Genomic DNA, 14,676 nt, shown 5'->3' with positions numbered 1-14,676 from the left:
TCAATTCAAACACTTTTACGTCGGGTCTCGTGTGGATTGCTCTCTCATTGTTCTGGGAGGGAATTAATGACTTAAAATTGATATGTTTCCCCCCCTTGATCTCTCTCCGTGATTATTACTTCTTTGTTATTCTGTGTAAATAGATTTTTTTGCACCCTAAACCCGAAGCCTCTCTGCCTCCTGTGGGGCTCGGTGCGGGGGTGTTTTCATAAACCCAAAGACGTCCGTGCTTTTGTGTCTTAGTCATCACAACATCTCTAATACTGAGCCGTTTACGACCTAGTCCCTCCACGTAATGAGATTTACAGTTGCTCTGCGCAAAATCTGTCCAACTGGCCTGGGCTGGATGTGAATGATTAGATGCGGTGTATTGCATTAGTTGCAACATGAAACAGGAGCATGTTTAGGGTTGACTTGTCAAAGTGCTTTCCAGAAACATCATAGCATGCTTGATTACAGTAGGAAATGTGTCCGTAATGGATTTCAAGGTAGTTGGCATGAGAGCGACTCCGACGTGATGCACTCATACACATGCAGTGGTTCACCATATACTTAAATTCTCTATTCAACTATTCACAGACTGGTTCACATAGTCATACTGTACATGCAAGCATCATAAAGTACACATACTGATGGTTGCTGTATATCCGAGAAGGTTGTCGTCTTGAAAGGTCTGTGGTGTGTGAGGTGCGTCAGGGTGTGGGACGGGGAGACATCTGTGAGAAGGCAGCCAGAGGGGGAATGTAGAGGAATATAGAGAGCTCAGCGGCCATCTAAAACATGTCACATTCAGTCAGGTAACCTTAAAACACACAGTTATAGATATCACTGTCAACACTGTAAAGCAAGTCCTTAACCACGGTATTACACACAAACAAAATGTTCCTCCAGGCCTTAAAGGCTGAACGTATAACACGACTGTGCTTTTCAAAAAAAATCTCTTCAGGTGTTGAAGACAGGTGCACATTTAACATGAGCTTTATTCTAAGATTATAACACTAGAGACATCAACCAAAATGCAAATATCTGATTTATATATCAGAATTTAATCAGACAAACCAGTCTGGTCAACAGTGTATCATGCATTCACACCATTGAGCGATATATGGCAACTATATTAATCAAGAATATTACACAAGAAAAGGTTTTCATTAACCTGTAAGTTCCAAATTCCCATGCAAAATTGGGTATGTTTTATGTGTGTATTTATTGTAGTTATTTTTCTAGTTGGGGCAGTGATTTGGGTCAATTTTAAAGGGACACTCCACTTTAATGATATTACGCAGTGCCTGAAAATATTCTCCTGCTATTGAAAGTTACCAAGGGGACTACTTTCAGGCGCTGCGTAATACCACTGCGCCTGCTGCAGCCATGTTACGACAGCAAAGTCGTTGATTATTACGCCAGAATGAGAGTATAGTTCCTAGTCATATCGGCCTAGAAAATCGCAACTTTTAATTTTCCGTCGGTCTTAGTACACGATGTAACTACAGAAGAGTCGAGTTTTAAATAGGAAAAATATCAAAAATCTTTGGTTATTTTTTAGCGTGATGCTAATGGTCTAATCAGATTCAATGGATTATGCTAAGCTATGCTAAAAGTGCTAGCGCCAGACCCGGAGATCGGCTGAATGGATTCCAAAACTGGAAAATGAGCATATTTTCAAAAATAGCGGAGTGTCCCTTTAAGTCCAATTGACTCAAGTGGGTTGTTATGTATTTTGAACCAAAACGTTACGTTTGTGAGAGAAAATAATTCATAATTTTGAGCCTATTTAGTCATTGATATGTTGTGATGGAAAACACATGTAAGGCCTACCAACCGAAGATGCGAGAACCAATGAGAGTTGACGTAAACGCCGCCATATTTAAATGTATAGACGGTTTCAGCTGTAACAACATAAACAAGCGGTTTTCGTGGTCAACAGGTAACTTCCGGTTAACTCCACTAAGAATAATTAACAGCAAAGCACTTTAAGCAAAATTAAAAACACGTAGATTACCTAGGAAACCAACACATTTGTTATTTTCAACGAGGTATTTGTTCAAAAATTCAGTTTAGCAACTAGTCAGACCATTAAAAAAACTGAAACCGGACGTAAAGTTCAGACCAGACGCTTATCGCGTCACCACACATGCGTCCGAAGAAATCTTCTATACGCTAATGTTTCCATGATACACATTTGTATCATTAAACAATCTCAAAATCTTTGTTTTCTCTCACAAATGTATAGTTTCATATACAAGAAGAGAGTAAATTAGAGGGAGAGTAAATTATGAGCTTTTATTTTATTTTTGGTTAAACTATTGGGTTAGAGTGTCATTTTGTAAAGTGAGATGAACAGTAGGGCGGATAACCTACTCTGAATGTTAGCCCAGCGTATTTGTCATTAGCCTAAATTTGCATGCACCTTGTTGAGCGCGGGGTGACATGGTGGGGGGCTAGAGGGTGTCTTAGTTTGGCCAAAAGCACAGCTGTACTGCCTGCCGTACTGATTGCCTCTCCTTCTCTCGCCCTCATTTATCTTCATTTCTTCCCAATTACACCAAATTAGCAATAGTCTCAGTTGCATTACCAACTTAATCCCCCCTCTTTTTTGCGAGCTGCATTATGCGGTGGCAGATGATTCCTTGGCGGGAGTCAGGGTAAACAGCCATGAAAATGCCACCCCGGCAGATGGCAAGGCCCACAAGAAATATGACAAACAGAGTGCCAGCGTGCCGTCCTCTGCCCGTACCCGCTACAAGCTGTTAATGCGCTCCCGGACAATTTCTGCGTGTGTGTGTTTGTGTGACTGTAAGGTTTGCCGGCATTACAGCATTAATGAATGCATGCATGCGTCGCATTGTATTTTTAGTTTTAAATGGACGTGTTGAAACCAAAGCAACGGTCATGATTTTTGTTGCCATGCAGGTCTTAACATAGATGACTTTTTTCATATCATGCATTTGGCATTTATGACTTATATTGCAATTGGGTATATTAACATGTTTCCTGGGATTCGAATCCATGACCATGGCGTTTTTGGTGATATGATATTAATTAAGAATATAAATTAAGATTAGATCAGTAAGTTGGCGGGACGTTGATATCATTAGTTCTCCACAACAATGACATTTAACGTTATCGATGTGCTGCCATATTTAAACTAGTCTGTATATAGATGCCATGGATGTGTGACGAATCGATCTCTAAAAATGGTCAAAATATGAAAAGGTATTCACATCGCTTCAGAAGACGTTTATTAACCCATATAAATCATTTGGTTTATGTTAGTGATGTAGTCATATGTGCTTTATGGAGCTTGACCATGTTGACCTCCATATACTGCAAGAAGATTACACGACAGCATCTTAATATAAAATTATCTGTATATGTTTAACTTAAGAAACGAATCTGGGATGAAATGGTGAAGAGTAAATTATAAGAAAATTTTCATATTTGGATGAACTATTGCTTTAAGCCTGTGAGAGCGAGTCATTTAGCCAGGGTGTTTGGGATGGGGTAAACATTCCCTCACACTTCCTGACGTTTTACTGACCAAAGAGACTTTTGAAGGCATAAACATACACACACTGTTTACGCCGCCACACACAGACAGGGCCGTCATAAACACATGCGATAGCTCAAGCGGAGGCCTGGAGACCCCAAACCCATCACAGGCCCAAACAAAACGGCCGAGAAACGAATCTCAAGCCACAGAAAGTAATGACCCACCCAAAGAAATGCTAGAATATTTGTGTATATATCTATGATCAAAGCTAGCCTTTGCTTGTTTTATTATGTTGTTTGAGCAATACTTTACGCTTTGTTTTGCCATGGCCCTTTTAGGACACCACACGTTTGACCTCAATGCTAACGTTCTGGCCAGCGTTATATTATTCACATGCACGTGTGTACTTGAGTCTCCAGGCGGTGAGTTAAGGGATGGTGCAGGTGAAGGTGGGCGTAGATGGCAGATGGTGGCTCTGATAGGCCAAAAACAGTGAAGAGGACAGTTTTTGTCTTCCACACATTATGTTACCTCTACACCCTATTCTGGGGGTATGAGGATATTTATACATTTAAATGCATTAACCCACGTGCCTTGAAATCAATGTGTTGACAACTTTTACTGAAGCAGGTTACAACAGGTTAGGGGGCGGGACATATTGATTGACTCCTCCCCTTTTGAAATATAAAATAGCTTTTAGCAATATAATGAGACGCTAAAGCCAGGTATGATATCATAAAAATGTGTTGATCAGTACTGGCAGATCTCGAACGCTGCCAGACTGAATAAGAAACAATGCAATTCAACCTAAGAAAATCTAAATAAACAACCTTACTGATCAACCATGTTAGCCCAAAGTTTGTTATGCGGATAATAACATCTCTGCGTACCAACCCATACATGCGTGTCATGAATTTGCTGAACTTTATGGAAGAACGCAGTTAACTAGCTCTGTCAGCGTGTGGTTAAGGAGCGTTGCTGTGATGGACACATTCTCAGAGCATGAGCGACAGCTGGATATGATGCAGAAACGCAGACGCTCTCCATCTCTTATGCTTGCTTACTCTTCCTCTATCTCTGCTGGCTGGCATCTCTTTTAGGCTAATTACTTCAGCAGCCAACACTAGAGGAGCTCTTGGACTGAACCCAAATGGGCCATCAGCACCAGAGCCGAAGATGGTTCAGCCCGGTGCTCGCTCTGATATACTGCAAGCGTACACACATTTTCACAGTCACACAGACATCCGACTTCCACTGCAGTTAGCCTGTCACAGAGGTCAAACCCGGAGAGTTATGGGATGTATAATAAAACAGAGAGACAGTGATATAGAAGTGGGAAATTTGCTCATTTCTTCGCCGTGCCATCATTACGACGACCATTTAATGATGCCACCGGCAGTCTTACGCTTACATGCGAGTTACCCATGGGCACTTTAATTCTCCAATGGTTGATTTTCAGTCAAAGCGGCTTTTAACTTTAGATTAAAATTGTGCTAGAAACTTTTTTTAAACTGTTGAAAATGAAATTTACGAATTGTACATGAGGTAAACGTCACACTTACTCTCATTACTTTCTTCTGTGTAACACACGTTTACACTTTTTCCCACTAAGTAAAATAAATAAAAAGATGGTTGGGCTAACAAAATAATTATTGAGAAATATTAAGAAGAGTTATTCATTAAAAATCTTTGCTTTACAGTATTTGTTTTTATGAATCACATCATGGACTGTTTATCGATATCCGATATCAATAATTCCATGGCTTTGTGTTTCATCAGCCATCCACTGCATCTCTCACCCAAACATGTGTGTACGCTCCCGCTCGGCCTCAGGTGTTTGGGCACAGCCATTACTTTATCAGACTGTTTTTCCCGCTCATTCAAATGACTCCCCGATGAACAGCACCCCCGCATTTTGCAGAGAGAGATTTTAATTCGTATTATTATTAAAAGAATCACTCACTGCAATCTGTTGCAAAAACACCATCTGCCAGATCACTCGTAGGACCTCCGTTGCTTATTAGGCAGAATTAGACAATGATTTCCTCTCCTCCGCTTTGCATTCTTTCACTCTTGCCTCCCTCTTCTCTCAACTAATTCAACTTAAGTTGTTTCACGGCAACGAGCTTTTCTGCTGCATTTCATTCCAGTGATTAATTCCCAGATGTCACCTGCTCTGGGATGAGCTCTGAGTGATTGGCAGATGAGTTAACCATTTAATGTAGCAGAGGATTTTGGGATAGAATTTTGTATAGGAGTTAGTGCTAAAGGTTCATAGGGATGCAGGATCAAATATGAGGTACCACATGGACCAGTCCCAAGTCCCCTCTCTTTCTTACTTTGTAACTTTCCAGTATACTTTACTCATAATGACCATTGTCTTTGACTTCTAGAAATCAACTTATTGGCTAACTTCAGCGTAGTTCGCGCCAGTGATGTTTATCAGGGTGGGGTAACTTGTTGAATACTGCGTAAGTGTTGATATTCAAACGGGAGTCAGTATGCTCATGGATGTAATGTCATTACATGACAATGGATAAATTACCTGTTTCCAGCTTAGTTTCCATATAAGGTCAGGATGGACTAGGAAGTGTTTTTAAAAATTTGTCTACAAAGTAAATCAAACTTGCTCTTATTTTAAGAGCAAAGAAGATATATTATCGATCCATATTCTACAGTAAGTGTATGTGGCAACAAACTAGAAGACTATTCATCAGGCTTACTCCTCCCTCTCTATGTGTCTGCTGTCCCCAGGCGGTAGTGAGTCTTCCTGGGATAAAGAGAAACTCCAGTCCCCCCCCTCCGGAGCTCAGCACGGTCTGGCTCACGCCGGGCTCTCCGCTCAGCACGGCCTGTCAGGGTCTCATCTCTCCTCCCTACAGCAGAGTCATCTTCTGGCTAACCGTGAGTCATTCATTCATCATCTTCACTCATTCACTTCATCACCAGATCCAGGTGCATTGATTCGGCTCGGTTTCATTGATCAGCTACAAATGTCACGTTAGTCATTCTTTCATTCACAGGGTCTGCCTATTTATTTGTCTGACTAGTCACTTTGTTTTCGGTTTATCTCATATTTTTTGCTTTCAATGCCACATTTCATGTATTTTGTTTAAAGAAAGTATTACACTTGCGACCTGGATGATCAAATGGGAAAAAATGTAGGGCGGGGCTTGTTTTTATTCTTTGTGATTTAATTAGATGATGATAAATGAACTATGACATCATTATATATATTATATGATATAGTATTACTCTTCCTCGCTCATATGACCAGGGTTACATCAGCAATGTGACAGAAAGTGATTACAATTTGATAATTTCCAGTTAAAATAAATAAATTTAGACTAATTTAGAAAAACATACATTGATAAATTCAAGACATTTATTAAAATAGCAGCACACGCTAATATAATCCCTGTTTTTAAACGTGTGGCAGAAATTGTATCGAAAGTTCTCGTTGTTTTTAACGCAATTAAAATAGAGGCTAGAAATAAAAATAAGAAATTTACATATTGGCATTTAATGTATAGCTAAAGCTCAAAGGTTTAACTCCCATTCATAACACATTTTTCTGTGATCTGAAGAGCTAAATTTTAATAATGTATGTCAGTAAACTAATCCTCAATATTAATTTAATGTTAACATCCAATAATAAAGGAGTTAAATAGATTTTATCTTAATAGATCACCACATCATCTGCTGTTTAACTACAAAGTCCTTAAATCCATATAAAGACGAGTCTGTCTCTCTCTCTCTGTCTTTCTTTCTCAGGGCTTGACCTGCCGTTTATGATGATGCCCCACCCCCTGCTGCCCGTCAGTCTGCCGCCTGCCTCCGTTGCCATGGCGATGAACCAGATGAACCACCTGAACACCATCGCCAACATGGCAGCGGCCGCTCAGATGCACAGCCCCCTTTCCAGAGCAGGAGCGTCTGTCATCAAGGTAACGCACGGTGACAAAGTTTTGATAGAAAACCTCAATCCAGGGCAGAAGGCGGCACACGCGACACTTTCACTACACTTTATTACGACTCCCTCTTTTACCCACAGTCAGCTCCTTTTAAACACGTGCGCAGTGCCACAGTGCGCCTCATACAGCGAGCCGGTTAACATCTGTGAGGGAGCTGTATACCAAAGCATCTTAATTTCTACAAGAGAGAGTTTGATTTGAAATACTCGGAGGAGAAATAAAAGAATAAATGTTCTGTGTTGGGTCCGCGCGGAGCGGGTGTTAGGGAATATTAGATGCTGAGTTTAAAGTCAACACTATCTGTTATCTTTCCACCATGTCCCCCCTGAGAAGAGAGAGTGTAAATGTGAGTTAATTTACAGCGCGAGGCGGACGCTCGTGAGATTCTGCGAGACGCAGAAATGGCCCGGGGCATACAATATATATACACGCACATTCACTCACCCAAGGACACTTTTATATATATAATCACTTACACGTGTGTGTACAATATGAATTCAAAACATAATTTCTAAAGCAATAGCTTCAGTTCTGATACCAAACCATGATAATCTTTATATGATGTATATGTTTATATGATTGTTTTATTTACTAAAAACTATAATGTATTGCTTAGAGATCATTTATAGCTCTGGAGATCAGGGTCTTTTTTATTTGAATAGATTTGCAGGTTTATTTGTTAACAGATCTGTTTGAGGTGCTGTGTAAATCTATCTGAAATATACGCAAATGTGTGTGTGTGTGTGTGTGTGTGTGTCAGGAGTGTGTTCAGGACAGTCCATCTCCTACCCCATCTCTGGAGGAAGGCCCTCGCCCCGGATCACAGCCCTCATCACACCCCAGCAGCAGTGTGTCCAGCTCCCCGAACCCACACACACAGAGCCCTGAACGCCTGGGTCAGTAAACACACACTTCATAAACACAAAACACATCTTTCAATGCCATAGTAAGATTTTGAATTTAAAGGGAAAGTGTGTCATTTTTCATCCATGCGGAGGTAACTATTAATCATCCATTTTACGTTGAATATATCCAACCTGCCCCAACATAGCAACATTGGCCTAATATAGGTTTTTTTTTACTTTTTTGTCAGCCGAACCCCCTTGACCTAAATTTTTTACTTGAGGTACCCCCTGAAATTAATATTTCAATATTTTAATAGCACATTTCCATGTTTAACTTCAAAAACAAATATTTTTCATCCATTTTAAAGTTTTTATCTGTAGTATTTTTCATAGTTATTATTATTATTACCTGTTATAGGACCTTCATCTGGTGATTTTTATTGGAACATACAGTAAAACGTATCTGTTTATTTTGCATGAGTTATTATAGTGATATATTTTGTGTGTGTGTGTGTGTGTGTGTGTATGTATATGTGTATGTATATATGTATATATGTATATCTATATATATATATATATATATATATATATATATATATATATATATATATCTATATGTATATATGTATATATATATATATATATATATATATATATATATATATATATGTATATGTATATATATATATATATATATATATATATATATATATATATATATATATATATATATATATATATGTATATGTATGTATATATATATATATATATATATATGTATGTATATATATACATAGTGTTGGGTTATGGCCATATACCGGTACAACAAAAAATATACAGTACTGTGCAAAAGTCTCAGGCCACAATGCCATAATTAGATTTGTTGTTTTTGCGATGTTATACTGATCATATATAATTATTTCTCAGTCTCTTTATTAGAATACAACCAGAAAATTCAGGAAACTTGTATATAGGATTAAAAACTGTATAAAAGGATAAGCTGGAGTGTCAAGTATTTAGGATAAACTACCCTTCCACTTGAGCAATAGCAGGCAGCTGCAGGATCTCTTAAACCTTAATAAAATTAAATCCTAATTTCTAATCGAATGACTTCAAGACTTCAGTCTCTTTAAAAAAGCTCAAGATGTGTTTCATGCCAAGAGAGGTCACACTAAATACTGACTGATGCCTAAAGCCTAAAAAGAAGACATTTAGTTTTTTTTTTTTTGTGTACATATTTCCGGTATTTTCTGTTTGTATCTTAATAATAAAGAGTGAAAACTAAATATTGATGGACATTAAAACTTCTAAAACAACAAAGCTGGTGATGGTGGCCTAAGACCTTTGCACAGTACTGTAAATTTTTGTTATGAAGTGTTATAGATTTTATTTTCAAATTATTATTTACACGATGAAGTTAAATATAATTGATTCATTTTTTCATCAACTCACAAACCCCCTGCAATTCCCCCAGAAACCATCAGGGTCCACAAACCCTTGTTTGGGAATCACTCGATAGGATCTGTTGGATGCGATGCATGTATCCCATTGTCAACAAATATTAGACAGGCAGAGTATTCAGGAAACCGGTCACAATTTCATTTGGTTGTTCTGACAAAGTAATTGCACACTGAACCTTTACATTCACTTGATTTTTTGCTACGACTGTGACCCTGCATGTGCAAACCCAAAGTTATTTTTATAATTTACTATGTAAAATCATCCTACACAATGTTAAGAAAATTCAGTGAAAATATAACCTTCATATCTTTAATACTGACTGAGGAAGGACATGTCAAAGATTGAAATCAATGTGAAATCAAACTTTGATGCTCCTAATCTCAAAATTATTTTATGAGACTTTAACCTGGATTTCACAGACAGGGTCACAATTTATTACATATTCACAAACTTACATTTGTAGTGTTATTAAAAAACATACTGCACAAACAGGTTTATTTATTCATGCATGTATTCTCTTTAAACACATGTATGCAGTTCTGAACTCGACCGATGGAGAACTGCCAGAACGAGAGACGGGCATCAACATGAAGAAAATCCTCAAAGAAAAAGGTCAGTGTCTTTGTTTGAAACTTTATTACTCACTGTATTGCATTATAAAACGATTCATGTTTAATGTTCAATACACAAAGAGCAAGCAGTATTTTGAACCAATGATATTTCCCTGTGGGCGGGGCTAGGCAGTGTGATGTTAAAAACAGAATACAAAATGCAATGATTGTTTGGCGTATCGTTCAGCTTTGCATCTCACCTGATTAAAATCAAATCCATAAAGTGATTTTCAGGAACGGTGTCATAAATTGCAGCTGATTTCTAGTCGTGTGTTGGTTTAACACTGCTGAGTATATTGAAAAGTGCGCAACAGAGACGTTTTAATGCGGGTCGAAGCTTGTTAGTTAAATTTACACTCTCTTTGGCTCAGACTGGCAGTATATCAGCGTCACAACACTTCTCATTTAATTAATGACTTAATTAGGAGCTTAACCGAACATGTATGAAGTTTAATATTTACGGCACGGGGTATACTGTATGTGCTTGTGTACTATGAGCGTTAGAGCAGCAAAGTACATAATTCATCATTTTAAGAAAATGTTTCTTTTTTCCGACGTACAAAGACACGCAGGTGTGCAGGTTGCAATCTTGGATGGATGTCGTGGTGTGTGTGGGCATCGTTTCTGGAGCGTAACTTGCGTATTCTGTTCAGGTGTGAATGCGTGTGTGTTGGTACAGCAGGTGGCGGCCCGTAACGCACATCACACACACAAAGCTGCTGGGAGGAGACGATGCAAAGATGCCCCACGGGCTCTCTTAAAGAGATTCAATGTGCACCTGGCCTCCGACCATATTTTATTAATACGTCTGGAAAAGGATCCACCCCAAACACACACACACACACACACATGCGTGAATACCGCAATCCGCTCCTGTGCTCGGAAGTGCAGCCCATCGCATTTAATGCAGGGTTGAGAGAAGAAAGCTGTACTTAGAGGCAAAAGCATAGATTTACTGTAGGTCAATGACCATGCACACACACACACACACAATGTTTTCTTCTATTGTTCTAAGCTTTAGTATGTGCGTCATTATTCTGAAATAATTTGTAATAGGAACTTGACAAACATACAGTATGAAGAGCTCAGATGCAAAACCCTCTAAGTGTGCGGACATCTTTTTTTTCTAAATTAGAATTTTTTTATCATGCTTTTATGTTTAGTTTTACTTTAATTGCAATGAAAAGGTTTTTAGTTAGTAATTGAAATGCCTCATTTTTACAAATGTCACTTTAATAATTTCAATATATTTAACCGTCTTTCGCTGTAAAACCCTCTTAGTGCATGCAAAAATCTCCACTTCTAATTTCCAGAATAGCCTGAGGCCAGGATTACGCAGATGTGAAACTAAAGTATTTGATGGACCTAAAATATGTGCTGAGAGCATTCGGTTATTAATATCATTAGCTCATTTTTGATGGTGCCGATGGCTCTTCATATACAGTAGTATTATATGTTTATAGTTGGTGGTCCTAAGTGTTTAACAAGGAACACAAACCACCAACCAACATTTTATTGGACTAAATAAGGCTATTTAACCTTAAAGGAGGGGTGCATGATTTTTGAGTCACACTTGTAGCCAATCAACAATAAGGGGCGTGTCTACTAACCGACATCATTGCCTGGGTTGCGTATGTGTGGGGCGGGTCTATAAAAAGAAGGTCCAGATTCTATTGGGGTAGGGGCGTGTTTGTTTAGGTGTTTCAAATGTCAACATGGACTTTCAGAGATCAAGCACCCCGCCTTTAACCAAGTTCACTACATATCACTGCTTTCTCCATATCTTTTCAAGCTCAGCATCAACACACACACACATGCACGCACGCACACACACACACACACACACACACACACACACACACACACACACACACACACAAACACACACACACACACATGCACAGATGCACGCACGCACACAGCAGACTGGGTAAAGAGCAGGAGGCTCTCTAAACACCTGAGAGGATTTACTTAGTAAAGATTGACTATGCTTATATCAAATATAACTGCTCTAGTTTACTTCAATGATATACTGTACAATTGTGTTAGGATTCTCTTCTGTTTGGTTCGATTCTTGTAAGTGGACACGAGTCTATTCAGTGCCTATTTATTTTGCCTTTAAGTAATTTTTCCTTTTTTATTCCTGCACTGTAAAAATCCTTGTTGCGTTTACATTTTTAAGTTTAGTTAGGAGTTGCTATAAATTATAAAAATAAAGGAGAAATAACTGGAGGTAATTCAACTTTATTTCTATAATTTATAGCAACCCCTCACTAGTAAAGAAACTTAAAAAAGTGCAACAAGGAAATTTTTTCAGTGTGTATTTCAGCTGTCTTTTTTATCATTTTGTATTATCAAGATGCAAGTGCGCTATACAGTATGATGCAAGGGTGTTTCCAGTGGTTGTAAAGGCATTGCTATGCAATTAAATATGCAAAAATAAATAAATAAGTAAAAAAAATGCTGGGTTATTTTTAACCCATTGTTGGATCCAATATAAACATCTCAGGGTTAATTTAACCCAACTTCTGTGTTTTTCCCTTTTTGACCCAATGCTAGGTGGAAAATAACCTTTCAACAATTTTGTGTATTTTTCATATGCCTAAAACACAAGAGTCACTTCTGAGTCACATCTCAAAAGCCATGTTTCCATCACTATGATTTTATGCGCATTTTGAAGTATCGAATAAAAAACAAGTGATGGAAACTCTAAATTTCAAATAAAAATCCCTTAATTCGCAAAAAAGTTTTAAGGTGTTTTTTGCGAAAAAGAGAGCATGGGTGATTCCTGTGAAATTAGACTTATGAGGTGTCAGGAAACATTTTGATAAAAAAAGTAAATGCAAAGTTAGAGTATCAAAATAAGATGCACACAGTTACAAACATCTCTTCATGTACTATTTTGCACATGATTTCAAATGACATCATACAAACCAATTTTGTTATATTTTCCACATTTAAAAGGAAAATTTTCATTACCGCAACATGTCCATGACTGGATTTGGGTTTTTGACATGGAAATATTTATAATTAAAAAATCTAAAAAATAAAAAGCTTCAGTGCATGTTATACTATAAACATTTACAGTAAAGAAACACGTGATCATTGGTAAATGTACAGAGAATAATAGAAATATAAATGTGTCCAAGACCAATTTTCTCATCCTCCGCAACAATTTTCAATCATTTTTTAAGCCCTTAAGGAACTAACATTTTTAAAAAAGATTTGTTGGAAGGGACTAATTGATTGTGACACTCAAGATGGCTATCTGGCTTTCCCAGATAAAAGTTGATATTTTGTTTGTCATGGTACCTAGAGAACTTTTTAGGTCTTATACCGAAACATGAGTTTGTAAATGCATGTATTTAATGTAATATCATGTTGCGGTAATTATATTTTTTGATAATGATAATTTAGAAAATGTAAATAATTCTATAGGAAATAATTTTTAAATCCCCTAAATAAGGTTATTGTAAGTTCAGACCTTAATCTTATATGTGCAAAAAATATTGGCTTCAGGGGTTTTTTTTAATTCTCATGCTGGACACCTTCTAAATCTGGATTTCGTGAGAACCCCAATGCTAATGGGAGATGGAAACGCATTTGCCAAATAAATTCTGAAGAAGCGAACATTAATCCCACGGGACTGAGCGTTAAACTGTTTCCGCTGTTGTTGTCTTTACCATATATGGGATTCGACGTCGTCTTCATGCCGTTGTTACTAGTGCCTGCATCAAACATGCTGCATTTCTTCTTCTGTGCACAGCATTAAGTTTGACAATTACAAGATGCACTGATTATAAATTAATAATTTGTTCCATCGTGACTATATGCAGTCATGTCCCTTTTTTTAATGCGTGCCTTGTTTTATTTACTGTTGGCTACCAATACCACAACGCTCAAACAACTTGATGGAAACACACCTAATACGCATTTGTTTGTTTTTCTTATTTTTTTTAAATTTTAAAAAGATTCGCTTCACCTTTGGATGGAAACCCAGTTACTTTCTCATGGTTATTCTGTGTAAGCTATTATTTATAAAAGAAATGTTAAATATTCCTCCATATAGAATTTGGGAATGAATTGAGGCCTGTATCTTGTGTTGGTTGTGTTCACACCATTCATTTTTATTTGGCTTCTGCTAATGATGTTCTGGTTTACAGACATGGCTCCTCTTCATTCAATGTTGATTCTTTCTAACTGAATGGGATTTGAGCTGTGAGGTTAAAATCATAAAACTATATAAAAAAATAGCATGCATCTCCCCAACAAACAATGATTTGGTGTACCAT

General features: G+C 37.6%; 1 protein-coding gene across 3 annotated transcripts in view; it reads left to right on the top strand.

Moving 5' to 3' along the window:
- Positions 1–14,676, top strand: part of dacha (dachshund a) — a 177,614-nt gene that overhangs the window by 126,893 nt on the left and 36,045 nt on the right. For 2 of the 3 annotated variants that reach the window (XM_065287295.1, XM_065287294.1), the window contains 4 exons: positions 6,248–6,397; positions 7,268–7,440; positions 8,228–8,363; positions 10,311–10,385. In XM_065287295.1, coding sequence (XP_065143367.1) covers positions 6,248–6,397; positions 7,268–7,440; positions 8,228–8,363; positions 10,311–10,385 — 534 coding nt within the window. The remainder of the gene's footprint in view (positions 1–6,247; positions 6,398–7,267; positions 7,441–8,227; positions 8,364–10,310; positions 10,386–14,676) is intronic. The other variant, XM_065287297.1, reaches the window with a different exon arrangement.

Source organism: Paramisgurnus dabryanus, chromosome 18 (assembly GCF_030506205.2).
Source record: "Paramisgurnus dabryanus chromosome 18, PD_genome_1.1, whole genome shotgun sequence".
Classification (NCBI taxonomy): domain Eukaryota; kingdom Metazoa; phylum Chordata; class Actinopteri; order Cypriniformes; family Cobitidae; genus Paramisgurnus; species Paramisgurnus dabryanus.
The sequence above is the reverse complement of the archived record's forward strand: the minus strand, read 5'-3'. Positions and strand labels throughout refer to the sequence as shown.